Source organism: Lissotriton helveticus, chromosome 3_1 (genome assembly GCF_964261635.1).
Source record: "Lissotriton helveticus chromosome 3_1, aLisHel1.1, whole genome shotgun sequence".
Lineage (NCBI taxonomy): Eukaryota > Metazoa > Chordata > Amphibia > Caudata > Salamandridae > Lissotriton > Lissotriton helveticus.
This window is the reverse complement of record NC_136061.1, coordinates 233,892,398-233,920,217: the sequence shown is the minus strand read 5'-3', so window position 1 is coordinate 233,920,217 and position 27,820 is coordinate 233,892,398. Positions and strand designations below refer to the sequence as shown.

Below are 27,820 nucleotides of genomic sequence, written 5' to 3'. Positions count from 1 at the left end.
CGGAACTCGGCGTCGTGGAGTCTGGTGGTTAGTGTGCGGGGAAGACAGTGTCAAAGGCTGCTGATAGGTCCAGGAGGATGAGGGCTGCTGTTTGGTCCTGGTCCAGGAGGGCACGGACGTTGACAGTGGTGGCGAGGAGGGTGGTCTCGGTGCTGTGGTTGCTGCAGAATCCAGATTGGGAAATGTCTAGGACTTTGTTGGTTTCAATGAAGTATGCTAGCTGGATGTTGATGGCATTTTCAATGACTTTGGCTGCGAATGGAAGCAGTGAGATGGGCCTTTCTTGAGGTCTGTCGGGTCAGCGGAGGGTTTCTTGAGGAGGGGGTCGACTTTGACATGCTTTCAGTCGTTGGGGAATGGGTGGTCTTGAGGCAGCAGTTGATCGTTTGACGTAGCTCAGGTGCAGTGGCGGCCCTTTGGAAGATGTGGGGCAGACAGGGGTCTGAGTGTGCTTCAGAGTGGATGCTCTTCATGGTCTTTAAGGTGTCTTCTGACGTGAGCGGGATTCAGGTGAGTAGGGTCTGTTGGGTGGCATCGCTGGCGGTGGGAGTTGAGGTGAGGCAGAGATCTTGGTTGTCAAAGTTGTCGTAGAGTGTCTTGATCTTGAGGTGAAATAAGGAGCTGAGCTTGTTGCAGAGGTCTAGGGACATCTGTTGTTTCGCTGTCTGGTTTGGCAAATTCCTGTATGATGAGAAGAGTTCTTTGGAGTTGTGGTTGTTGGGGAGGATTCTGTCTTGGAGGATAATATATTTTGTGGCTTTGATGAGTTGGTGGTGTGCTGTGGTGGCTGCTCTGTAGGCGGTGCGTGTTTCCGGGGTTTTGCTGTTTTTCCAAGTCTTTTCAAGTGGTCGGCAGGAGCACTTGGCTTCTTGGAGAGCCGTGGTGAACCAGCTTGCTTTCTTATTGTTTGGTCCTTTAGCCTTCCGGAAGGGGGGCGAGTGTGTCGATGCAGTTGGTGATCCATCACTGGAGGTTGCTTGCTGGGGTGTTGGTGTCTGGCACAGTTGAGGGTGAAGTGCTGGTGAGGGATGATGTGAAGTGTTCTTCTGTAACTTTGTTCCAGCTTCTGCGTGGGAGGTGGCGCGCGTGCTTATGTGCAGTGGGTTTTCTAAAGGAGAAATGGATGCCATGGTGATTATTCCAGAGCAGTTCCATGGTGTGGCCGAAGAAGATGCTGTTTCCTCCTGCGAATACGGGGTAGAATGTGTGTCCTGCTGTGTGAGTGGGTACGGAGACAAGTTGATTCAGTCCTATGTTGGTGAGGTTCTCTAGGAGGGCGGTGGTGCTGGGGTCGTCATGGTTGTCCAGCTGGAAGTTTAGGTCTACCAGTTGTATGCAGTCAGTGGGGTACGATTTAGTTGGCGATTATGTTGGTGAAAGGAGCGCGGGGACAGGCGGTCGTAGACGAGTGTTCTGCAGAGCGTCGGTTTGGGGTGGGTCTGGATCTGGAAATGCAGATGTTCCATTGTGGGCAAGGCGTTGTCCGGGTCAGTGGTTGTCATGTGGAGGGAGTTTTTGTGGGGGTGTGAGGCGGTCTTTCCTCAGGATCTTGTATCCGTTGGGGATGTGAAGTAATCCTTCAAGAATAAGACGGTAATCCAAGGAATCGTTTATAAGGTTGTTTATTGAAAGGAGCAGTGAAAAGATACGTCTCAGTGAGCCAGGGCCAACCGCTACAACTGGAGCTCTCGGAACACTCTTCATTCCGAGTGTTTCGAGTTCCATACATGAGCGTAGGACACGAGGACACACGAGGACACCACACATCTCCCTCCTTAAAAGAAATAAAACAAAAAAACTTTAAAGAACATTACATTTTTGTTAAACTGAACAATCACGAATGAAACCAAAATTAGGCATAAAAACAAAAACAAAGATTGTACACAGGAAATCATAAAATTATTACGACATAACATAGTCTTTACACCATGTAGGAGAACTCCTTTTCCTCTGACTAAAACTATGTTGATTCCTCCATGTGTGCATGTTCCCATGAGAAAACGAACTACATTGTGGCACTCTAACACGTGAAGAAACAGGAGAAGAAAAGGTATCCCCCTGACACTGTCGTGAACCAGAAGCATTGTCTGACCTATGAACCTTCACAACTTTTGAAAGACTCCAAACATTGCCATCAGACAATTCTACCACTTGTCTTCCTACTCTGACAACGAGCAGAGGATCAGAAAAACGAGACTCACCAGATCTAATGAAAACAGATTTCCTAACACGCACCCAATCTCCAATGCTGCAAGGAACACCAATAGCGGAAGATTTCAACTTGGACATAGGTGTCATGGTCTTTCCACTAACCAGATCCCTCATCCATTGTTGGCTCATGTTACATATGCTTTTTCTGCCACGCATTTTCTCAAATGGAGATAAATCGCCATCACTCCTGGGAGTGTTCCTATAATTCCACAAAAGTTTTTTAACAGCGTCATAACAATTTTGACCATTGCATAAAGCTAGTTGTATGCCTTCCTTCAAAACCCTAATCCACCTCTCAACCATTCCATTTCCCTGGGGATAATACACAGATGAACGTTTGTGAATGATACCATGATTGTTGCAAAATAACTTCATTTCAGCAGATGTGAACTGTGTACCATTATCTGATAACATGGAAATAGGAAAACCTTTTTTTTTTTAAAATACTGTTAAGAAAATCAATGACAGTTTTTGAGGAAACATGAGGAACGAATTTCACCTCTGGCCATTGAGAAAATTGATCTATCAAAACAATGGCGTAAATCGGATTCTGCCCAAAACTCATGGGACCAGCAATGTCAATTGAAACACATTCCCAAGGTCTAGAAGGTTTAGTGACACTATCGTGATGATAGTTAACAACTCTCTGAAACTTGTCACTAACAGTACATTCCACACAAGATCTGACCTTTCTCTCAATGTACCTGTCAATACCAGGCCACCAAAACTCACACCTAATTCTTCTTTTCATGCATGTCATTCCAGGGTGACCTTCATGTGCCATATCGAGTACATTTTCTCTAAGATCCTGTGGTACAACTAGTTGCAAACCTCTTAACAAATTGCCATTATGAACAGACAACTCTTGTACAATCTGAAAATATGGTAATATATGTTGAGACAAACCAGTTTTGTTGGGCCAACCATTCTTAATAAAAGACAAAACACACTTGTAGTTCTCATCATTACTGCATGCAATCCTCCAATCATCTTCCTTAATACAACCATTAGAAACTTCACATATAGAGACCACCCTATCAGGATCCTCGTCACAAGCAACAACGTTATCATCAGCAATAGGAAGTCTCGAGAGACAGTCAGCTAAAACATTTTTTACTCCTGGGATATATTCCACATGAAAATGGAAATCTTGTAATTTATATTGCCATCTAGCTATTCTGGCAGTCGCTTTGTTACACCCCTTTGTTGTGAACAAGTCAACAAGTGGGCGATGATCAGTCCTGACAACAAATCTAGAACCATAAACATATTTACGGAAATATTCAATACCCCACCAACAAGCAAGGGCTTCTTTCTCCAAAGTGGAGTATTTGTGTTCTGCATCCCGCAATGGCCTAGAAGCAAATGCTATGGTAACAAAATTCTCTTTCTGTTTTTGCATAAGTACAGCAGCAATGCCTATATTGCTAGCATCTGAAACAATGACAGAATCACAAGTAGTATCAAACGGAGATAGAGAAGGAGCAGAAGCAATACATTTTTTAAGAAAAGTAAATTATTTACAATTAGAATCCCAAACAAATAATTGATGGTTTTTCATTAGGTTTCTCAAATGTTTTGTTTTGTCAGCAAACGTAGGGATAAATTTGGCATAGTACTCAGCTAATCCTAGAAAGGATCTGAGTTGATCTTTATTAGTAGGTTCTGGTGCCTGTTCAATAGCTTTTACTAAGCTTTGCTTAGGAGAAATACTTTTGTTACTAATGGAATGACCCAAGTAGTCAACTGATTCCATGCCAAATTTACATTTTTCCTTGGTTAAAGTTAATCCACTATTTTGTAAAATTGATAACACTTGATAGAGAACTTCAGAGTGCTCTTTGTCGTTTTTACCGAAAACTAAAATGTTGTCCTGAAAATAAAGAACATTAGGTAGATCCTTAAACAATTTATGCATAACACGTTGAAAAACTGAAGAGGCTGAAACTAGCCCAATGGGCATCCTTTTGTATCTATACGCTCCTTCAGTAGTAATAAAAGATGTCAGATGTTTACTTTCTTCATGCAGTGCTATTTGATGATATGCATTAGATAGATCTAATGTAGTGAATACGGAAGCATCTTTAAGTTTTGAAAACATCTCCCCAATATTGGGAAGAGGATGTCTGTCAACCCATACGTTAGAATTTAGGTCTCTCATGTCGACACACAATCTTATTTTGCCATTAGGTTTGTGTGCGACGACAACAGGCGAAAGCCATTCAGAGGATTCAATCTCCTCAATAACATCCAGATCACAGAGCCTTTCTAATTCTTTTTTGACAGACTCCCTTAAAGATAATGGAATATTGCGAACTTTATGCACTTTGGGAATAGCGTTATGTTTTAGTATGATCTTGTGTTCGAATTTCTTTAATAAACCTAATTTAGGAGAAAAAACATTAGGAAAGAGTGTTTCCCATCTATTATCAGTGACAAAATTAACTTGACTGATGATGTCAGAATAACCCAGAACTTGTTAAGGGTGATTGGGATCCAATTTAATCATTAAGTCTCTTTGCTGAGGCCAACCCAATAAACATGAACCCTCTTTAGCAACATAAACCCTAGAATTTATGGTTTTGCCTTTAAAAGAAAGATCTGTGGTAAAATAACCTAAAACATCTATTGTTTTTTTACTATAACCGAGTAACCTTATATCTGAGGGAAGTAATGACACATGAGGAAATTCTTTTAACCATTCATCACCAATTAAAGTGTGTCTAGCACCAGAGTCAGCCATAACTTTATAAGTTTGGAACCAATTTGTAACATGCAGAAAGGAGCATCTTTCTTTTCTTCACCAATCTCATATACAGTTAATAAATCATCATATTAATCAATATCAGTATTAACTTCATGAATGTCAGCAGGTTTGGCACTTCTTGTGTCAGAAGAATTGTATCTAAACTTATTCCTGCTCTTGCACATTCTGGCAAAATGTCCCTTGGATCTACAATAATTGCATACTTGACCTATGGCAGGACATCTTTTGCCAGTTGCTACATGACCTGGAAAACCACATTTGAAACATGTTACGTCTTTTTTGAAGTTGAGGTTAGCTGAAAAAGAAGGTCCATTGTAGTTGTTATCAGAAGAATTCTTTTTGACCACTTGAACTTCGGGAGTTAATAATTTTTTCTCAGAGGATTCTTTCATTTTATTGTCAGATAATTCCTTCATGCCCAATTTCATGTCCTCAAAACGATGTGCGATGTCGAGAGCTTTGGAAAGAGATAAATCTTTTGCATCTAATAATTTTTCTTGTAACTTGACGTTGGCAACATTGTGAAATATGATGTGTGCGAGGATGCGCATGCGTGAGCTCGCGTTGAGGAAAAGCGTTGGAAACACTCACAAACGTGAAATGGGACGAAAAAGGATTAAAGTCTCACCGCTCACGCTAGAATTGCGGAATTTTCGTGAAGAAGCAGGAAATGTTCTTGGCGTAGTCCGACAGCACAGCGGGCAAGGAAAATGCAAAGGCGGTATTCGTGATCTGCGGATGCAGGGCTCCAGGCTCCGGATTTCAGCTGGTTCTTTACCCGATCGTCGCCAGTGAAGTAATCCTTCAAGAATATGATGGTAATCCAAGGAATCGTTTATAAGGTTGTTTATTGAAAGGAGCAGTGAAAAGATATGTCTCAGTGAGCCAGGGCCAACCGCTACAACTGGAGCTCTCGGAACACTCTTCATTCCGAGTGTTCCGAGTTCCATACATGAGCGTAGGACACGAGGACACACGAGGACACCACAGGATGGCACACGAGATGTCAGATGCGAACCTGGCGTTGGTCCAGGTCTCTGAGAGAAGGCAACCTGGGGTGTGTGAGTATTGAGGAGGTCACAGATTTCTATGGCGTGTCTGTGCAGGGAGCGCACAAGGATGCAGTTCAGTGGTTTGTGTGCGCCAGCGTCCAGTGCGTTATTGCTGGGCTCTGGAGGTGGGTGAAGGTGCTGCGGCAGTGTCGGCAGGTGATCAGGCCTTGGGTGTTGCTCGGCGTTGAGAGATGGCAGTTGTTGTTGTGTCTGGCGTTAAGAGCATGGAGGGTGCTGGGATCATACTGACCCACCAATAACTTTTTATCAGTGGGTACACCTATCATTGACATCACCCTTAATGATAAAATTTCTCAGCTAGAGAGATTAGAAAAGAAATTGATCCGCACGAAACTACACGGTCATTTTCTCGCACAGTGCCTCCAAAATAATATTATACCGACAGGCTTACAAGTCAAAATTGAACCAGTCATCTTCGTAGACATTCCTAGATTCCGTGAGGGCTTCAGTTTCGTTGCGAATAATTGTTCCCGACACTGGATGGTGTTGGGGATTGAGACCGCAGCAGACCAGGTGGTGGCACTTAATAAACAAATATCAGAATTAAGGGCAAGCATCTCAGGTGACAGTACTCTCACCAATTCTAAAGAGGCATTAACTAATCTGGTGGCAACCCTTCAAGAATTTGAAACAATTACTATCAAGAAGAAGCTTGACAAACTAGCTTGGGATCTCAAATTCTACGATAAAAAGAAGACCTATCCCTACGTATCCGACGACTACTTCCGACAAGATTCACAGGGACGTTTTACTAATCGTGGTTTCAGAGGTGGCAGATCGAGAGGAAGATACACCACTTTTTCGGATTCTTCCTACAGCTCTGGTGAGGACTCTGAACAAGCGAGCACCAGTAACGCCTACGGGTATCAGGATACATACCATCCCCAATTCCAATCTAATTCTTCTTTTTTAGAGCAGGGGACATGGAGACCGCCCCACGGACAAGGCAACAACTGGAACAGAGGGACTGGGCGAAGCCAGCAGGGCCCTCCGATGCAGTGGGACAACGATGGCGGCAGAGGACGTGGAATGAAGCAGGTCCGATTTCAACCAGAGGAACATGGGGAGCGCTCAACCAGACGCAAGAACTACAGGTGGTATAGGCCACTGATACACCTGTCATGAATCTATCATCTCAACAATTCAATGAGGATGAGCTAGGGGTTTTGAGTAAGGGCCTGTCTTTTGTTCCGACAACTACTCCAAATTGTTTTAATACATTGATGGAACTTTCAAAGTTTTTTCGGAAAATAAGATTGCGTTTCTTTTTCAAAAACAGACCACCACCCAAGAACACATCGGTGACTGGATTTAGGGTACCTTCTACCTTTGTACCTCCAACTAACACGATGAGCCACCGAATATTGGCATATGAAAACCTCATCACTGGGGAAGTGGTAAAGATTTTGAGTGAACAGACTTATGTGAAATATAACATACGAAAGACTGAAAGAAAGGCTTTGGAATCTCTGAAATCTAATCACAATGTCGTGGTGAAACCAGCTGATAAGGGTGGGGCCATCATAATCCAGGATGTTGCAAAATATAAAGAAGAGATCTGGCGCCAACTGAGAGATGGCGTCAGCTACAAAAGATTGACATCCGACCCCACAAAAGACGTGGCTGCAGAAATTCAGAGGATAACGCAGGAAGGCGTTCAACAAGGTTTTCTAACAGAACATGAATATCAGTACCTGAACCAAAGCCACCCTCGCATACCCACTATCTACACCTTACCCAAGGTACATAAAGATGCTCACAACCCGCCGGGACGACCTATCGTCTCCGGATGTGGATCAATTCTGGAGCCCCTATGCCGTTATGTGGACTTTTTTCTTAAACCTCTAGCAGAATCAACTTCAACCTATCTGAGAGATACCACGCATACAATAACGCTAGTAGATGGGAAACCATTTAATCCTGATGAAGAACTACTGGTGACCTGCGACATTGTATCGTTATATACGAGCATTCCCCAGGAAGAGGCTTTAATGGTGGCCACTGTAGCTTTGGATAGCCGCGAGGCCCCTGTACAAGTTCCTACCTCATTCATTATTCTTTTACTTAAAATCGCCATGATGAGGAATTTTTTTATTTTTCAAAATGTATTTTACCTACAGACAAAGGGCGTGGCAATGGGGGCCGCCTTTGCCCCTGACCTGGCGATTCTGTTCATGTCTTTCTATGAGAATACTTTTGTCATGTGTGATCTCAACCCATTCCGGCACCATATACAACTTTGGGTACGCTACATCGATGATGTGCTGATGATTTGGAAGGGAGACAACATCGAACTTGCATGTTTTCACACCTGGCTGAATTTGCGATCTCCAGACATTCAATTCACGATACAGTCCAGCAACAATAAGATTGATTTTCTAGACATCACGATTGCGGAAGAGGATGGCACCCTATTTACTACCCTATTTAGAAAATCTTCTGAACGAAATTCGCTATTACAGTATTCAAGCCATCACCCCCGAAGTCTTCGAGACAATTTGCCTTATGGACAGTTCCTTCGTGTACGAAGGAACTGTACTAAGAAAGAAGACTATATGCAACAATCGGAGATAATGATGGAACGTCTAACAGAGAGAGGTTACCCCAAACGGTTGATTAAGCGCTCTAGAAAGAGGGCATGGTTCTGTCATCGAGAAACCCTCTTGGAACCCACAACACGCATGGGCCAATCAGAAAAACGCATGATTTGCGTAACGACTTTTTCAACCAAGAGTAATGCTATCAAAAAGACTATAAACAAACATTGGGGTCTCATTGCTGATGACTTGGAGATCGCTAATGTACCGATGCATGCTTTTAAAAAAGCAAGAAATGTGAAAGACTATGTAGTCTCATCTTATTTAGAGTGCCTACCTGAACCCACCTTGGCCTCATGTTGGAACCTAATGCCTGTTGTTGGACATTTCAGATGCGGCAAGTGCAAAGCTTGTCCATCAACTATTCAATCTAAGGAATTTGTTTACAAAGACCATCAACACTTGTACAAAGGCCATACAAATTGCAACACCAAAAATGTGATCTATGGCATAATCTGCCCATGTGATCTCATTTATGTGGGACAGACCCAGCAGTGTGTTAAAGTAAGATTCCTATCACATTGTAGCAGAATCAGATGTAAGATAGCAGGGGCACCTCTTGTCGAACATTGTGAGAAACATAACCATTTGCCGGAAACATTGAAATGGGCGGTTCTGGAGCATGTAACACTAGGCCCCAGGGGTGGTGATGTGTCTAGCATCCTCAACATAAGAGAGATGAAGTGGATACATATTTTCAACTCTGTAGCTGAGGGTTTAAATGAATCTGAAAGTAGCTTTGCACAGCTAGCTAATCTATGATTTCATATCTCTAGGTTGTACTGATGCGATAACCTTAGGTATTCTCAAATGGTCCAGCGAAGTAAGCATGACTCATGCACCTTCTTAGCATAACTTCTAATATTATACCAATGTTAACACTTTTAAGTATATGCAAGCTGGATAGAGGTACAATACCCCTCGTGAAATGATATACCTGTATAATGTAGAGTAATATGACCTATACTCAACCTTCTTTACGTTAGATTCGTTTACTGTATAAATGTATGAGTTACACTATCCTATGAGACAGGTGCACTCTACTCGTGCTGTGTGTTTATTTGTTTTTTGGAATGTAAACTCTCTTTCTTTCAGAATATAATAAGCACTGTGTGATATGAAAAATGTGTAATACCTTCAGACCAAACAGTGTGTACTTTGGTAAAGAAGAATTGTAGAAATGTTTGGCTGCTTCAATATTGTACATTTCTAAATATATTTTAAATCTGTTTACTCGTTAGTTCGATCAGGATATGCGGAATGGAGGGGACTCTAATTCAGCTTCTAGAGAGTCCTATCAATAGTGAGGGAAGCCAATTGGATAACTGTATGCAGAATGAAGGAAATCTTATTACACCCTTCATAAGGTGAACCATTCCCGAAAATGCCTGTGCTCGCAATACAAATGCAAATTTAATTCATGAATTTGAAATACCTCTCAGAACTGTACTGAATCATTTAATCAGTTATCACTTGTCCAAACCTAAATAATCTTTCACTCGGATCAACACACTCTGGTTTGTTGTGAGTCTTTCCTCATTTTCAATTGAAGTCAGGGACGTAGCTCCGCCCCCAGATTCCACACCAGGAAGTAAGCGCGGCCTCGCTGTTTCTGGCAGAACCAGAGTCTTTCGGATTTACCTCCCGGGTCGTCTTAATTCGCTTAAGGTAATGCGTACTGGGCTTTTGTACTAATTCCTTTAGTAATGCGTGGGGAACCAACGCATGATGTAGCGGGAGGCTTCAAACTTAGTTTTTTACTGCTTTGCAGGGGCCCCCGTCGATAAACGTTTGAGTGTTTATCTGGATTGTTACCGTTTGGATACACCGGCATTATGGCTTAAGGACTGTACATGAAATTCCAAAAGTGGGGAGCCATGAGTACTCCTCTATGACTTGAGGTATGTTACATGTACCTGGTTTCACCAGTATACTTATTTGGTCCTTGTTAAACAGTGCACCTTTTTAGGTACGTGCACTTAATATTTTTTATATTCTATGTCTTTTAGGGATCGGTATACCACAACGATCGATTAGGACTTAGAACTGGGCATCAACAGATAGCTCCCCTTTATCGGCCATAAGATTGATGATTATTGGTAAGCCCGCCTTAGATCTTGGGGCATTTTTTGATGTGACTTTGTGTAATAACGCTCTGTCTAGAATTCGGGTATTTTTAACCATGCCTATAATTTACTGTTATCCATTGTCCTCCTTCTCCCTCTCATCACGCACAGGCTTAATATATCAATTCTATATTGGAAGAGCACCGGTCTCCGTACTATTTAAAACAGTGTAATCTCTAACGATCCTCTATCACTGTCATAGACTTTCGAAACCAGTGGTAAGCAGGATATATATATTTTTTAGCCCTTTCCTATAATGGAACCGAGTTCATGGGCGTTTCCATGTTTAATCTATTTTTCCTGATTTTGAAGGTAACGGAAATAACAACCAGCACATATTTTGAGCTTCGTTGGCATTGATGAGAAGCTCTGAGGAACTTCAGAACCCTGTAGGTACGATTGAAATTTAGTTTTATTTAATTTATACTATGTATGAAACAGCTGTAAAGTCAAACAGCAAGCCCACACCAGCTTAAACCCGTCAGCCTATGTTTAAGCAGGGGGATCCACAGTCTCGATGATCTCACAACTGTATCCAACTTAGGGAGATCTAGTTTTTGAATTTTGGGCACTATGCCATGGATATGTTCTGTTGCATATAAGTCTTTCAGTTCATATGTTGCACAAATGACTCCCTTGACAGCACGTTTTTTAATTGTTCTAATTGCTCTCTTCCAAATCCGCCCTTCTTTTATTAATTAATAAGAGTGGTGAGTGCCAACTAATCCTAAATAAAGTTTTTATACTCCCCAGGAGGTCGCCCACCCACAACTCCTTTGTCCTGAAGAAGACCCGCCTTGTAAGGAACATTTACCTACCTATATTACGGGTCGAAACGTTGACTACTTGACAACGACCATTCTCCTACCCCAAGCAGGACTCTAACGGCTGTAACGGAGTTTGGATCTGTGAATTAACAATTTTTTGCTTGGACTCTTTTTGAGCTGCTTGAGGTGGCCCTTTGGCTAAAGGGACCACTAACATTTAGTTTCCATAATTGAAAATTCTATTTGTCACTGAATGAATCTGACTATTTCTTGACCCCACCCTACCACTTACACTACCCTCACCGTCCCCTCCCTGTTGTGAATGTGGGCACGTACATTTATTATTAATTTGTCATGTATACAATGAAATGTATGATGAACTTTATCCCATGAAAGGGAATCATGCAAACTTGATTAAAACTCTTTTGCATTGACTAGCTTTGCTGCCAGAATTTATTTTGCACTAAGATTTAAATTTGCAGTACTCTGTCCTTTGTCTTGGACCCCTTTCCTTTATACTAAGGGATCATACTGACGGCGGGTCAGGGAACCAGCGTTCCTGGCACTGGTTGCAGTCGGGTCGTGGACGGGCACAGCACTCACCACCGTTTCATGATTTCACCACAGGGGGAGGAATAGAAAATGAAGTCAACCCAAAATTATGCAACCATTTAGATATAAAGACTATTTTGAATGCCACTAGTTTGCCAACGATTTAGATGTTTCCCTCCTTACCACTTGTGAAGCCATCCTCATTCATCCACGCTGCTTGTGCTTTCAGATTTCACATTCTCTTCATTGTCCTTCTGGAAATTACTGCAGGCCAGACCTGAATCTTCTTTATTCTGCGACGACCGTCAAAACAATAAGATAAACTGGTTACAAATTTCAATAAGCCATCTTTATATACATTTAAAAAACCTAAACTACACATGATCCAAATGAGTCTATTCTGTAACAGAGAGGTGTGCTTTCGCTGTCATTTCATGCAGCCTTTTTAGGGAGGTGCCTCAGTGAACCTAGCTGGAACTCGGTAAGAGAACTATCCAAGGGGTGCATCCCTTGAGGGCTAAATTAGAGATATGAGAATGGCCATCTCACTCGATGTCATCACAGACAGTGCTTGCTGACCTGAACTTTTGAGCAGTATTTAACAGCTGTATTAGTCTAATGGGTTGTATGGAAGGAAAGCAATAATACAACACCCATAATGCATGAGGCTAAAAAAAGTTCAGCAATGAAAACTATTAGCGATACATGGGACTTATAGTTTCCTAACTTACATGATTCATCTATATTTGAGCGTATTTCTATATGTAAATATTTGTATACAATCAGAGATTGTGATGGAAGCCCATTTGCAGCACTGCTGCAGAATAGAACTAAAGTCCATGTGAAAGTCCTACACAGGGGTCCATGTTGGTTTTTCTCATTATCTTGGGAGGTATTCAACTATGGTCTGCCTCAGTGCTGGGTTTGCACTCTTTGGGGCCCTGTCCCTCAAGGAGGGCAGCGCCTTAGCCCTGGGGGCTTCAAGAAAGTGTGCCAACGCCTCTAAGAATAGATCTCTTGAACAAAATCAGCTTAGAAAGTTTCTGTCCTGGGCCACACCACATTTATTTACAAATTAAAATACCTTATATATAGGTTTTACATCCTATCAATAAACTGTGATTTATTTTAAGGAAGATAGAAAATTTAGCTGGAAAAGCAAATTAAGCCCAGGTGGCGAAATCTCTGCTAGCGGAGTATGGGAGTCTTGCTCCGTTGGGAACGCAGAGATCAGGCAAAAGACTCCGTGGCGGAGCGGAGTTAGCCCCCTGCCGAAGTCCACAAAAACAGAAAAAAATCACGTACCTGCTCTGACGTCTCTGGGCAGCTCTCCTCCTCGCTGTGATCTCTCCTCTTCGACGTCCTCGGCGGTCACTAACGCAAAGCCATACGTTGTACGTCTTGCTAGAACTGCACATGCGCACTCGTTTGCACATGCACAGTCATCGCAAGGCATACAACATAGGGGTTTGCGACCGCAAAGGACGAGGAAGGCGAGGAGAAGAGACCACAGCGAGAATGAGGGAAGCCTGGAGATGCCAGAGCATGTAAGTTCTTTTTTTCAGTTTTTTATTGTTAGGGAGGGTGGAGCAGCGTTCCACTGAGTTTTTTTTTTAACTCCGTGGAGCTTAGCGGCACTTTGTTTACTCAGCCCAGGGGGTGAAAAATGCTGAAATTGAACTACCAGACAGACAAAAATGTTTTAACAACAACTTTTCTGAACTAAGACAAACAACCGTAGGTGCATTTTCTACATATTACACACTTCAGAACTGATTTCTGTAGAGTGGAGATACTTTTCCATGACCAGACTTTGATGATTCAAAGCAAGAGAGAGAAAGGGAGAGAAGGAGGAAGAGAATGATAGGCAAGCAGTGACAAAGAGAGATGTTGGGGATAACAAAGAACATGGATGTACAAAAAAATAGGCAGTGTAAGCAGGTAGATTAAAGAGGGCAGGAGATGACCTCAAAAGTAGGTAGCATAGGTTTGGCACGATGTACGGCTACATTAAATCACAGAAAACACTATGTGCAACCTGCCAAGCCCCCATACCCTCTCCAAAGACTAAAAAGAAGGCATTCCCAAAATTGTTAAATTAAAAGCACAAGATTGTGCCGCTTTTACCTCTTGCTGAGCACATTTGAATTTCTTCTGTTTGTAATAGTTTCTTTTTGGGATAATGTGTAGCAACATTAAATCACAAACAACAGTGGCCTGAACAAAAGGAAAAAAGGGAGGAAAGATTGTAACTAAAATGTAGAATACCATTTATTTATTTAACTTGAATATATGGTTTGTTTCGTTTCAGGAAAGATATATCACACGAATAAGAAAAGTAACTCACATGGTTAGGGTATAGTAATAAACAGAAACTAATTATCTTTTTAATACATTATATAATGAAAGCCTCGACCGGGCCTAACCAGGGATTACGTCTGTACATATTTATTGTGGTTTTCAAATCATTTGGATAGAGCTCAGCTCATGAAGACAGATTCTGACATGATGGCCTGTGGCGCAGGACACTACGTCACAAGTGGTATACCCTGGCAGAAGAAAACTTTCAAAGTACAGATTTTTATACCTGGGGCGCAATATATAAATAATGTACATTTTTGGTATTCTTCATGTTGCATAAAGTTTGCAGTATTAGATCCACCATCAAACCAGTTGTACATCAAACCTAATACAACACATGATATAAACTATTCTTAATTTGAATTTAAGAAATCACTTTAAGTTCCATCTTTTCACACAATGATGTTCTATACATATTCGATGTTCCATGACTTACATGCCGCTCTGTTTCATGAAGCTCTTATACTGTGAGTGACTCCTTTACTAGTTCCATTTTAAGAATTTTTGGGACCCAGGTCATTAAATATTTTGGGCCCCTATTTAGAACAACTTTGAATTTACTACCCAGTTTCAACTAACTCAAGCTTTCATTTTGCCAAACAATATTGAATTTCATGTTCAAATCTGAGAAAAGGGGAGCACAAACACAGTTGAAACATCAAACAGCCGAGCACTCACCAGTCAAATATAGAATAAAAAAGCATGACAATGCTAACAAGCATTTACAACGGTCTCACCTTTGGAAAAGTTAGAGCTATTGCATTTGTAAATGACACATTTTTTACTTATGTGTTGGTTTAGAAAACAGATAAATAAATGGCATTGTCATTTACAATGCCAATAGCTTAACCTCTCGCAAATGCGAGACCTATTGCATTTGCACCCACACACACACACACACACACACATAGATGTGGTGGATCTGGTGGATGTGGTGGTGGTGGATGTGGTGGTGTTGGATGTCGTGGTGGTGGATGTGGTGGTGGTGGTGGATGTGCTGGTGGTGGATGTGCTGGTGGTGGATGTACTGGTGGCGGATGTGGTGGTGGTGGATGTGGTGGTGGTGGATATGGTGGATGTGTTTTTTTTTTCCATTTTAAGACGACGACGACACACACAATGCAGCAAGTGTTGCATAACCGTAGCAATGCGGGCCAGTCACGGCGAAAGAATGGCGGCGCATTCTTTCCCACCATTCTCACTGGTGTAACTATATACACACCTCTGGCTCGGAGGCCCGGATGAAACGCAGCCAAGAGCTGCACGGGCTCCTCCTGCCTTTGAAAACATGGAAGCAAGCTTTGTGATGCGGCTACCTTCACAGACAGCAGCCTTCTAGTTTTTGCTTGTGGTTATTCAAGCCTAGACACAGTTTGAATATAGGAGGGCACCCTTTGGTGTCGCCTTGTGAAGGAAAGTCCCTTAAACTAGCACACGAATGACGTTTTGTACACGCGGTAGCCAAGGCAACTGAGTGCAGATGATCATTCCAAGCCCGACTGGGTCATAGGTGACCTTAAGGGCGTCTGAGGAGAGGGTCACACAGAAAGATGGCATGGGAGTGCTTTGTGAAGGGCTGCCCTCTGTGGGTGTCCCCGAACAAGTCACACAAATCCTCTGTTGTTACAGCTGAAGGACAATAACATCCCTACATGGGTCTTAAGAACCCACTCTGCAAAACATCAGTATATGTGCGAAATTTAGACTTATATCCAGGATTTCTATTTTGCCTGCTTGTTTCGCCTTACAGGATTTCCCAAGATTATGAGCAAGCAGACAATTAATTTGGAACCCCGTTTGTCACCTCACATGGAAAGAATGTTCAAATCCGGCGAAAAACTTTTTCATGCACCCCATAAATATTGGGTAGATGAAAATAGTAGGGAAGATAAAAGGCAACATATTTTCTCTTATTAGCAGAAACTGCCTTTACAAATACATACATTAGTACGTTATGCTTAATTATTTAAGACCTTTCTTGCACATGTTGGGTGTTTGGGGCTTTTTCACAAACAAAATGCACGATGAACTCACGCTATTTTAACTTCATATGTGAATGAGGGCAGGATATGGCGTCAGCAATATTTGTTAATGCTCAAACAGTCTTCCCTTCGTTGTTCTCAACAATTTAATAGACTTCTCTCAGACCCTGATCTGGGAACACCCGATCTCAATAAACATCTTGAAAAAGACCTTAATTTTGTAAATCCTCGATTAGTGGCCCGATCATTTCCTGTGCTCGCACCTTAACTCTGCAACTCTTTTCCTCTGAATATTAAAAGTAACAGTGTACACAGCCTTATGGAAAATAATTCATGCTGCTTTTTTGCTACATAAGATTCTTCCACCTTAATAGGATTCATCACTACACACATCTCTGAAGATAGCCAGCATCACAAATACATGAAGATACTAAAAAATAAATATTTAAAACCTCACTGAGAGCAAAGTTAGCTCTGCAGTCAGGATCTATTTAACACAGTGTTTCTGAGCTTACAAACACCGCGCTCTGTTCCTTCTCGGGAAAGGCTTAAGTATTTAGATGGCAGTGAGAAAAGCAGCCTCCGGGGGATTTAATGACCCGGGGATAAAAGCTAGGGTGTACACACAAAGCTAACATTATTCGCAAAGGCAACAAAAACGTGGAGTACACAGCATCGCTGAACAAGGCATTGTCACGTAGCTGAACTATTACTTAGGGAGGATGTGGCATAATGGCCAGAGTTGCCAACTTTGGAACTGGGGAATCAGGTTAGAGTATCCTCGTCGACTCAACATTTTCTGGTTCTGGGCAACTTATTTAATCACCCCCACGTCTACCAAAAACGAATATGTCCTTCTGTAATGTAACTAACTGCTGCTCCTGTAAAGCGCTCCAAAACCTTCGGGTCGAGTTCCCCCTATATAAAACTGCAAAAGATAAATGTGATGCAAGGAGGGCTCCTTGGACAACTCTAAAGCACTGAACACAGACGTTTCTACCCAGCAATCTTTAGCCTCTAATGACGTCGCTACAATCCCCTCGTGATCGGTCACCCTCCTACCGGAAAGCCATGGGAATTCCACTCATAAGATTCTGGGAGATGGCTGGTCTTCAACACGGAAAAGACTGGTAGCATGCCCCTCCCTACCCGACTCCAGTATGAGTCTTTTGCAACCTAATCTAATCAGAGCACTCGGATCCTAAACTGCTGCAAGCCTCCTTACACTCTGCACATTATCTAGAAAAGCTAAGACTTGACTGTAGCGCTTGCTTTGTGACCCCACTCATAAGTACTCATGGCCTGCCTGGTCACTTCAACTGTGGCACTGCTAGTACACCATCTCGACCTCTAACCCTCAAACGTTCCGACCTACCTGCAGAAGTAGTGAGCTTTCTCTCCCGTCCACTATACTAAGACCCCACATACAAAAAGATATTCAGAAAAGCCTCCCTTTAAACAATACCCTGGGTCCCCATCCCTGCTGTTCTTAACCACAGCTCCGACTGTCCTGCTGTTCTTACTCACAGCTCTGACTGTCCAGAACTCCTTTCTTAAAACCTGGCAGTAAAGGAGATAGTTCACAGCCGTGGTCGAACGTGTTCTACGTAAAGCGTCACGACTGGGTTCTAGGTGAAACACAAAAAGCAAACTAAGGGATTCCAAACAGAAACCCTACAATTGGGGGCCATCTTGGAATGGGCGCATTGCAAAGGTAACAATGAGGATGTTATCACATGATTTTAAAGTACTCGTAGGGGGTCGAGAGGAGGGCATTGTAACCACTGAGGTGATCGTTGTTCATCATTGTTCCTCGCACATATTTCCTTATTACCGTATTTAGAGCGAGCACTGCAAAGGTGTGCTAGCCAGTAACTTTTAACAAATGCAGTAGAGAGAAAACAAGAGCTCGAGCGCTCGCCATTTGTCTATAAGCCTCGTCGTTTTCAGATTAGGGGGCGTGTTTTCTAGGATGTAAACAACAATCAAAAACACGCCACCCAGTCTGAAAAGGACGGGGCTTACAGACAAAAGGTTCTTCTTTCGATCTAAGCCCCGTCCTTTTGCGATTGGGGGGCGTGTTTTTGACTGACAACGTCACTAGTAGAACAAAACGAAAAAACACACCCCCAATCCGAAAAAGACGGGGCTTAGAGCGAGAGAATGACGACACTGAGACCTCTTCTCCAATGGCTGGTCGCCGTTTAGGAGGCCAGCCAATGGAGAAGAGGGGCGGGGTTTACCCTCGCTACTCAGAGTCATTAAGTCTCGCTGGCGAGGCTGCGCATTTGCGCAGCCTACGCTAGTCGAGACCTAAAAATGAACATGACAAGGCTATTACATTTTGCACCTGGATCTAGATTTTTTTGTCTTGTAACAATATTTTATGTGGAATTTAGTGTCTACCCAGCCTCGTCTTTGTGGGTATTTAATGGTTTAGTGTCTATTATTAAAAAAAGACATATGTACCTAGTGCCTGAAATTGTAGCTTTAATTGATGGTTATTTATTATCACAAACATATCACCCTATGCCTCCGCGTTCTAGCAGCAACTGTACATGCTAAATCAAAGTTCCAGCTATTTTCACAATTTCACATAAACTATTATATTTTCTCCTTAATTCTTTTCTCCTGTTTTGCCTCTCCGCTCCTCTTTCTATGTGTATACTTCTCTGGCTACACAGTGAGCTCCTCCTCTGCTGAGTAAGATAAATGAGAGGGTGAAGAAAATGGGAGGGGCACAAGCAATTAAAGAGAAAACTATAGTAAGATCACCATGGTAAGAGATGTGAAGGGGAAGGAGACAAGGGGTTTCACAGAATGCTTTAGTCTTTATTTGAGATTTCTCCTTAGTCTGATCAGCTGAAAACCTCTATTCAGCTCGTCCTCTCTTTTTCCTTTGCTGGACAGGCTGCTATTTTTGACTTGACCATTTGGAAGATTTAATGCTCCATTAGGAACTTTAAATCAAACCTGTTGGAAAATATTGACTTTGTATTACTGGTGGACTTGAAAAAATGAAAAGAAATTGCTACAAACAGAGCAGCAACAGCTTTATCAGCTTCAGCAGCAGTCACTGCCTATGTCTTACATTGAGAGTCATTAGAGCCACTCATTTTACCCCCTGCAGATTCCGTGTGTGCATTTTCATATCACTGTTGTCATACAATGTGTACCTTTCTGGTAAAACTGTACATTTGTTGGACAACATAAACATCAGGATAGTGCCAGACTGATTTGGTGCACGCCCTCATAATATGTTAGCCCATAGTGCACCATCTGGACTCCTAACCTTACAGGGTAACAAATGTATGTGCAACCTCAGAACATGACAACCCCGATACCCCAAGTAAATCGTGGTAGCAGATCTAGAACCCTCTTGTTTGGACTCTCATGCATACCCAAAGGAATACACAAGAAATTCTCAGCAAGGCGTTTCAATATTTATTGAAGCATTGCGATTCTTGTATATAATAAGTGTGCTGCGATAATTAGTAGAATGAAACAGATAAGCATAATTAGCATTATGAGAACAGTAAAAAGGATGAACAATTACACCATTTTGCTAGGATAGTGAATATTTGTGGGCATATGAGTACTGTTTATAGTGTACTCCTACCTAGCGCTACCTAACCTTGCCTTGCCTAGGGTGGGTGATCTGTCAAATCCCTGCCCGGGTGGTCTGACTCCCCATTAGCTGGGGGGAAGTGTCATCAGGCTGTCCGTCTGGCTATAGAGCTTGACATCCTTTGTGTTGGTAAACAGGAATCAGCTGAAATGGAATTCCAGCATGCAGTAACCTTGCAGAGTCAGCTGAGTGCTCCTTTCCCTAAAAGAAGGAAGTGGTTCTGTATACATAATAAACTGCAATCATGTGGCCCTGTCGCAACCGCTGTCAGGCCGCAATCGTTTATTCTAATTGGATAGTGTTGTCACCTACCGGGCAATAACAATGATGACATTAGCGTAGTGAACTTTATCCCTTGTACTAAGTGTGTCTACTAAGTAGAAATGTAAGCAATGCAGATTCAGATAATGTTAACCTGCATTGTCACGCACACAAATGTATGTCAAAAGTCATCTTGGGTAAAAGAGAAGGCAACTTAAGAAATGTAAGTATGTAACTGGCAGTTTTTCTTACCAGGCGATAATTTTAACGCCATTCCTTGATAATATGCCCCTATGTTTATACGTTTTGGTAAGATATTGGTCAGGTTGTCTAAACTGGTACTGCATCAGTGCTCTGTGGTCCACTGTCCTTTTTTGTGTTGTACAGTTGTAGCGATTCTGTGGGGTGCTAGAAAAGGAAGGGGAACTACAGCGTGTGTGATGCATATCAGACGAAGCCGCATCTGTAAACCGCCACCAGAGGGAGCCTAGCGTATGTGGAACTACAGGTCCCAGAGGAGCAGTGCGAATAGCCTCGGAAGCGCCGTGTCTACAAAGCGCTTCCGAGGTCGCTGCTCTGGGCTTGTCAATCAGGATCCCGTTTGAGTAAGCGACGGAGCCATCTCCTGTTCCCTTGAGTAGCATTCAGGTACTTTGATTCTGTTTCACCGGCCTCGACCGGAACAGCCTTTTTTGTGTGCTGCAGTTGCAGAGACTTATTTCTACGTCCAATTGTGTTTGCGAGTCCCCGCATTTGTAAGACGGGCTGTCTCGCTATTCGGTGACGTTTGTGAGACCCGCGCAGGAGCGCGTTGTCGTCTCCGTCACTGGAGTACTTTCTTGTGGGATACTATTTCATGGACCCTGACGTGCCGGTACCGGTACGTGCTGTATGAAGAGGCCCCTTGCTGATTTTGCTTTTCTTTGTTTTTTCCCTTGCTGATTTTGCCTTTATGGGATTCCCTTGCTGATTTTGAACTCCTGATATTTATCCTTGCTGATTTTGAGGAGGTCGTTCGATAACCACACGGATTATTTTGCTGCTACTTGGATTGATTCACGAGAGAGACTTTCTGGAGCTCTAGTCCTCCACAGTAGTTAGTATTTTCATAACTGAATGTTTGGTTCTTTAATTCATGTGAAGTGATGGGTCCCTAACCAATGGTTTCTTGTTCTTTCTTTATTTACAGTACTACTGGGGGTTCTTAGAGACCTGCGTGAGTGTGGGTGGACGACATACCGAATATACGTTCAGAAGCCTCTCTGGAACAGCCTTTATTATTTTATCCACTTCCCTTTTCCCCAGGGGGCATAAATACATAGTTGTGTTTGTTTTACACTGTGTGTTGTGCGTTCTGGAGAGGAGGGGGTATTATCGTCTATCCATCGTTCCTGCTGACATCTCTCAGAGGTTAGTGGTATATAGCCATTGACGTCGTGACACAGTTGGTTCAGGCGATAAGACAAACTTTTCTGTGTAATAGGGGCAGCCTTGTTGAGGTAGCAAATAAGCAAAGGGGGGATGTAGGGAAATGTATCCTTTGGCTTGTCAAAGCAGCTGTGTCAATAAATAGAAGCAGTACTTATTAGCCATGGTGTTATGGAGCAAAGAAAGTGTGAAATTGCCCGAGAGACCCTGCGCATCGTTGCTGTACAGGGTGACAAAACGTGTTAAGACCCGGTGTCCTTGAAGAGGCATGGGTTGGAATGGAGAGACCCAGAAGGGAGGCTGCTGTGGCCACTGTTTATGCTTGTCAAATCCCAGTAAGTAGACACTGAGGGCAGGGAAGTGGGAGAAGATGAGCAGCCACATGCAGCCACGTCTCCAAAAAGGTCTACAGGAGCACAGCTGTATCAGAAGGGGCGTTGCAGCTTGGGGAGGAGCAGGAGATGGGCGGGCCTCTTGTTGAGGATGGTGGTGAGGAGATGCTTCCCAGAACTCAGCTGAATGAATTAAATCCTGAGGCACAATGGAGGGCACAGGTTAAAATAAGGCTCCCTTGAATGACGGCACTGAGGTCCTGTGCAAGATTTTCTGGGAAAAGTAGTCCCATATGGTATTTAAGCACCTGTGGCAAAGTTTACTGAACACATGAGGGGATAAAGATTTCTTGACAGCCAGAGTGTCCTGTTGGGTGTGCCCCCTTGTGATAACAGGTTTTCAGCAGCAGTTGAAGCAGTGGGGCAAGATGGTGTGGAGACAGTTTCAGTTCAGGGAAGGTTGGACTCATTTAGTGCCCCCGTGTTTTGGTTTACCCTCCAGTAGACCTAAGCAGGGGGTAAAAGGTGATAACCCATTGAAACCCAGGCCCCCACCTTTGGTAGTCAACGCGCAACATGGCGGCCTGGACAGGTCTCACACAATTGGCTTTGCAACACGTTCCAAAAAGTTAGGGCTTGCACAAGGGCAATTTGATTTGGCAGTAAGTGTGAGGTGACTGAGCTTTGCTCTATGATGTAATGGGAACGATGTTTTATTTGGCAAGGTCAGAGGGGAGTGGCAATATTTTGTCATGAAAATGGGTCTTGGGGTGACAGCATTGCAATTTCTGGCAATCATGAAAATGGTCTTCAGCAGTTTGGGTCTGAATAAGGAAAGATTTGGCAATCATTGTTTTCAGATGTGGGTACCTACAGAAGCAGACAAACTGGGTCTTTCAAGTCAGGTGAATTAGAGAATTGGAGGATGGAAGCTAAGCATGGGCGGAATTTGCGATACGCGAATTCACGCAAATTCGTAATCGCGATTCGCAAAATCTGCCAAATTCCACGAGCTTGCTAAATTTTGTGGGGGCGAGTTCGCGGGAACTTGCGCATACCGTTGCAACGGTCGCGAACATGTTGTTTCCAATTAACCAGCCTGCTCGCCATGCCTTTTTCCTGTTTCGGGTCGCAATGACGTGCTTGCATTCACAATTTCCTGTTTCGGGTCGCAATGGCGTGTTCACGTTCACAATTTTCTGTTTCGGGTAGCAATGACGTGTTCGCAATCGCGGCGTCGCTCGGCCAGCTACCAAAATCTCGCAACGCATGCAAACAGGGAGGAAAACTCATCAACGAACGCAGAATCATGGTAAGTCAATGCTGCGCGCGCGAGATTGTATTTTTGAAGTGCAAACAAGAAAAAAAATTCGCCAACTCGCGAAATGCGGATTTTTGGGCAATTCCCGTGATTCGCGAAATTGTCAAAAATCCGCAAATTCCGCGAGCGGAACGAATTTTCCACCCATACTTAATGGAAGCCCAGTTGTTGCCATAAAGCATCAGGAAATAGTTTATTATGTTTTTCAGTTTGCTGTTCCTATTTACTGTTTTATGTTCTCTTTATGCAGGTTGCATAGTTGGATCAGCAAGGGCCAAGATGATTACCTGGATCATAGACCATTCCTTTATCCAACATTTGTGGATCAGCAAGTTTATGGCAGATCTCTGGGCCTTCCAAGTAGCAGACATAAAGTTTTATGGAAGGGAAAAAGTGGTGTGACACCACTATTATCTGATATTTTTGTTAACAAAGGCTGTCCCGCTATGTTAATTATCCAACTATGGGAGAATGACTTGGTTTATTTGTCTGTTTTGAATTTATTGAAGCAAATGAATGGTGATCTGCTGTTAATTGAAAAAGATGTGGGTGGCAACAAACGTGGTCTGGTCTGAATTTTTACCATGAAGAATTTGAAGGAGTCCCATGAAACATGCAGCAGTTGAAAAGGCTCGGAGAAGATTAATCAGAGCAATGAGGGATTTGTGTCAGTCTGCCAGAGTAAAGGTATTGGCTCATAATAACGTTGAGGACAGATGGAGTTAAGAGAATTGCTTGCAAGCATGTGGAATGAGATTGTCGTATGGGAACTGAGAACCTTTGAAGCCATTGAGCCTGTTGCCAGACAGGCTGGGGCAGGAAAATACCTTTCCAGGGTTTTCCTGGGTGTTTTTCCTGGGTGGTGCTATTTCGGGGACTAGAGAGTCAGATGCGGGTATATCCACTCCTTAGAGGGTGGGGTGTACCTATAAGGGGGCATAGAAGAGTTCATTTGGAGATGATTGGTAGGCCACGTGAGAGAGAGATTCGCAAATGCATGGGAAGGTCTGGGAATGGAAGATGAAAAAGATAATGTTGCAGGGAAAGTGAGTTAATTGTTGCAACATTTGGGACTCATTAAGGTGGGGGTCAGTATACTTTATGTATTAGTGAGGACTTTTTCTGGTCATGTATTGTACTTGATAATAATGAATTTGATCACTACTGGCCTTTTATGCAATTTATGCCTGAGTTCTTATTGCTCGAAGACATGTAACGGAATGTTTCTTTCAATTTCATTGCCACCAGCTGTCTGAGAGCGCAAGGGTTAGGCAGAAGGATATGTACACTAAGCTGCTGTGACGGGAGGAGGTCTAGCTGTCAAATAAAACAATACTCCTGCTAATTGTCCCCCTTCCTTTTAAGGAAGGTTGGGTACCTAGGCAATTGCCCACCTTACCTATGCCTTATAATTTCTCATTTTAACAATCTCAGAAAGACTGAAGACTCAATGGACAACCTGACTGTCTCTATCTAAAACGGGACACACTTCATTACAAACCTTCCAAATATTGTTCTCTTTCTGCCCATTGACATGGAAGAAGCACTTAACAGGTTTATTCTCAATGGCTTCTTCTGCTATGTCTGAGAGGGCAAAAGATCATGTTTAGGTGCCACCCTTACCACACTAGAACTGGCCCTGCTGCCCACAGCTGCACCAGTTTACCAGTAAAGACCTCACCTCGGCTGCATGCAGTTGGTGGGAAAACCTACACAGGCTTTGTTTTGTCAGGGTAAATTTTGCTTAGTGAAAGCAGGCAGCACTTATCCAGTGGCCGGAGCTTGGGAAAAACCCTTTATAAATTGGTGGGAATAAATTGATTTCCTAGGTTATTCCCTATTTTAGCTTCTGAAACTCACAAAGGTGCACCCCAGAAATGACTAAGTCACGGGAGATTGAGATTTCTAGCTGCAGTATTAGCTACTCTCCCATGGACATGATCTGTTATCCAATGTAATCAACAGAAATTGGGAGGGGGGCAGTGCGGTCTAACGGTGAATAACCTCCATAGAAATTACCAAAGCCAGTGTTGCGCATCGAAAATCATACAATCTCTATATTTTGTTGAGGATGGGTGGTTATACATATAGGCCTGCATTACTGCACAAAATAGACAAAAAAAACCTGATGAGAACATTATATAAATGTAGACATCTCATTCTATTTCGTACTGTAAGATGCCCATCGCAAACCCTCGCCCGTATGACTACAAAAACAATAAAAATAATATATATCATGGTTAGCATCAAAATTAATCGTGATTTTGCTCTCACCACTCCAAAGATGCCTATTCCGGACCCAATTGTCGTCATTGTTGGAATGATATTAAATTTACCTGCCTGAAGACAAAAAGTAAAGAAAATATATATTACATAAAAGTAAAACAAAACCCAAGCAAGCAATTTCACAATGTAAACTTTCTGTAGGGTAAGAAATTATCCAGTTGCGCATTTTCAAGAAATTAGAGTTGAGCGTTTTGAAGAAATTATTGTCTCCGAGAGGGGCAATATGGAAATAACATTGGTATCATGGTAGTAAAATGGTTTACCTCTCAGTGCGTAATCCATAGCATCAAGGAGGTCATTATTGGTTCGGCAGGACTGGAGACCCCTCTTAAATCCACTAGAACCTCTAGGTTTTATTTGCGGGGTCTCCGGTGGAAACCTTTGATTAACAGCCCATGTACCACGGGGCTGGCGCTCTGTGTATGTTGAGAAGTCATCCTATATTGCAGTACATTTTCCTTGACCTGGATCCGGATGCCCTGATGTGCATGGTGCATGAATAAAACGTTCTGCTGATTGCTTTTTTTTCATTGACAGAAATAAACTCCAATTTTGGGAGAAACAAATCCGAATAATGGACAGTGCTTAGTACTGGGAGGCATTAAAAGTTTTGATGAAAGGGTTCCTGCTATGCCAGCAGGGTCACTTTCGCCAGAATATTTTTTTATATTACGTTTGTACTTGCAATGCTTGTATTGCCTTTTTAGGCATCATATCAAACTGTCAATAAAACTGAAACTGAAGCCAGAACAATACCCGCTGAGGTGGTGGACAGCTCCAATTATGGTGGGCAGTTGTGTGTCGGGGATAGCCCCCAGAGGCGGGCAAGCAGCTAACCCCACCTTAAATGAGCCAGCATATATTAAATGTATTCATTAACATCAACTAAAACAGAATTACCACTTCCGTTTAGACAAATGTCAAAGAATTTGTGGAAATAAATAAAAATGTTAATAAATTAAAAAATATATATATGAACACAAAGATGTATAACCATTGTACGGCAGGAAAAGAATACTCTTTTCAAGTTTCTTAACAGCATGATTTGTAAATCCGTCCATGCACGACAAGAACCAGCTTGCATAGAGAGATGGCTCAGTCCCTCATTAAGCAACCCGAGGGTACCTCTGGTTGGTTTGCAGTGTCCCAGTAAAAAAAGTAATGAGATTCATGAGTGTAGCTTAAATACCTCTTGCCACCCTTCTGTGAACATAATGTACCTGGACAGGAGGTCACAGCTACAATGAGCTCCGTCAGAAGTACAAGAGCACAGACACAAGGGCTTCTCTTTTCACTAGCTCTCTTGCACCAGGAAATATTATACAACCCACAGTTGCATACCACTGTTTTGGGTGGTACAGAGTTACAGTACTAACTGCCTGGAGGAACTAAGGGAGGATGGTTGGTGCTTCTGTGGAGCTTTCCTCTAATAAAAAGTACCCTTTAGCAGGAAACATAAGGGGATATATGATGCCCCCGTGGAGCGCTCCGTCTTAAAAAGTGTCCTTCAGTATGAACAATAGGAGGATGTTTGACATCCCTGTTGAGCGCTCACTAGTTAAAAATACCCTTTAGAATTAACATTGAGAGGATGCTTGTTGAACCTGTGGAGCGCTCACTAGTAAAAATTACTCTTCAGCTTGAAATATAAGGGGATGCTTGATGCCCTTATGGAACCCTTGCTGGTAAAAGTACTCTTTACCATGAACTGTGAGAGGATGTTTGATGCCTCTGAGGAGTGCTCTCTAGCATAAAGGTCTTTTTTAGGTCTCTGTGTTGCAACTTGTTGCTGTCTTTTGATGATGCCCTAAGGTTACTACCCTATGTCATCGTATGGAAGCGCTGGCTTTAATTGAATGTTTAGCATGTACTCTAATAATCTGGAATAGCTCCAGCAGCATTCATCTCTACACAAAATACTTTTTTTAAAAATGTCTTTTGTGGCCAAAACAACAGAACGCTTAATTACAGACTAGTGAGCAGATTGTTGGTCAGCTAGGTCAACCAAGGATACAGCCTCCATAGAAAACTGCCCCGCCATCTTTAGAGATCCCAACTAAGCAAACAGGGATCTACTGTGACATCAGTGCATCTGCCAGTTTGGCGGCTCCATTAAGGGCACTGATCC

The 27,820-nt window shown here is 42.7% G+C and overlaps 1 protein-coding gene across 2 annotated transcripts in view; it reads right to left on the bottom strand.

The window, feature by feature from the left end:
* The window catches only part of P2RX1 (purinergic receptor P2X 1), a 483,889-nt gene that overhangs the window by 40,800 nt on the left and 415,269 nt on the right, over positions 1-27,820 (bottom strand). For both annotated transcript variants that reach the window (XM_078679688.1, XM_078679689.1), the window contains 3 exons: positions 25,681-25,746; positions 14,221-14,310; positions 12,277-12,386 (listed from right to left, as the gene is read on the bottom strand). In XM_078679688.1, the coding sequence (XP_078535814.1) occupies positions 12,294-12,386; positions 14,221-14,310; positions 25,681-25,746 (249 nt within the window). In that variant the 3' untranslated portion in view covers positions 12,277-12,293. The remainder of the gene's footprint in view (positions 1-12,276; positions 12,387-14,220; positions 14,311-25,680; positions 25,747-27,820) is intronic.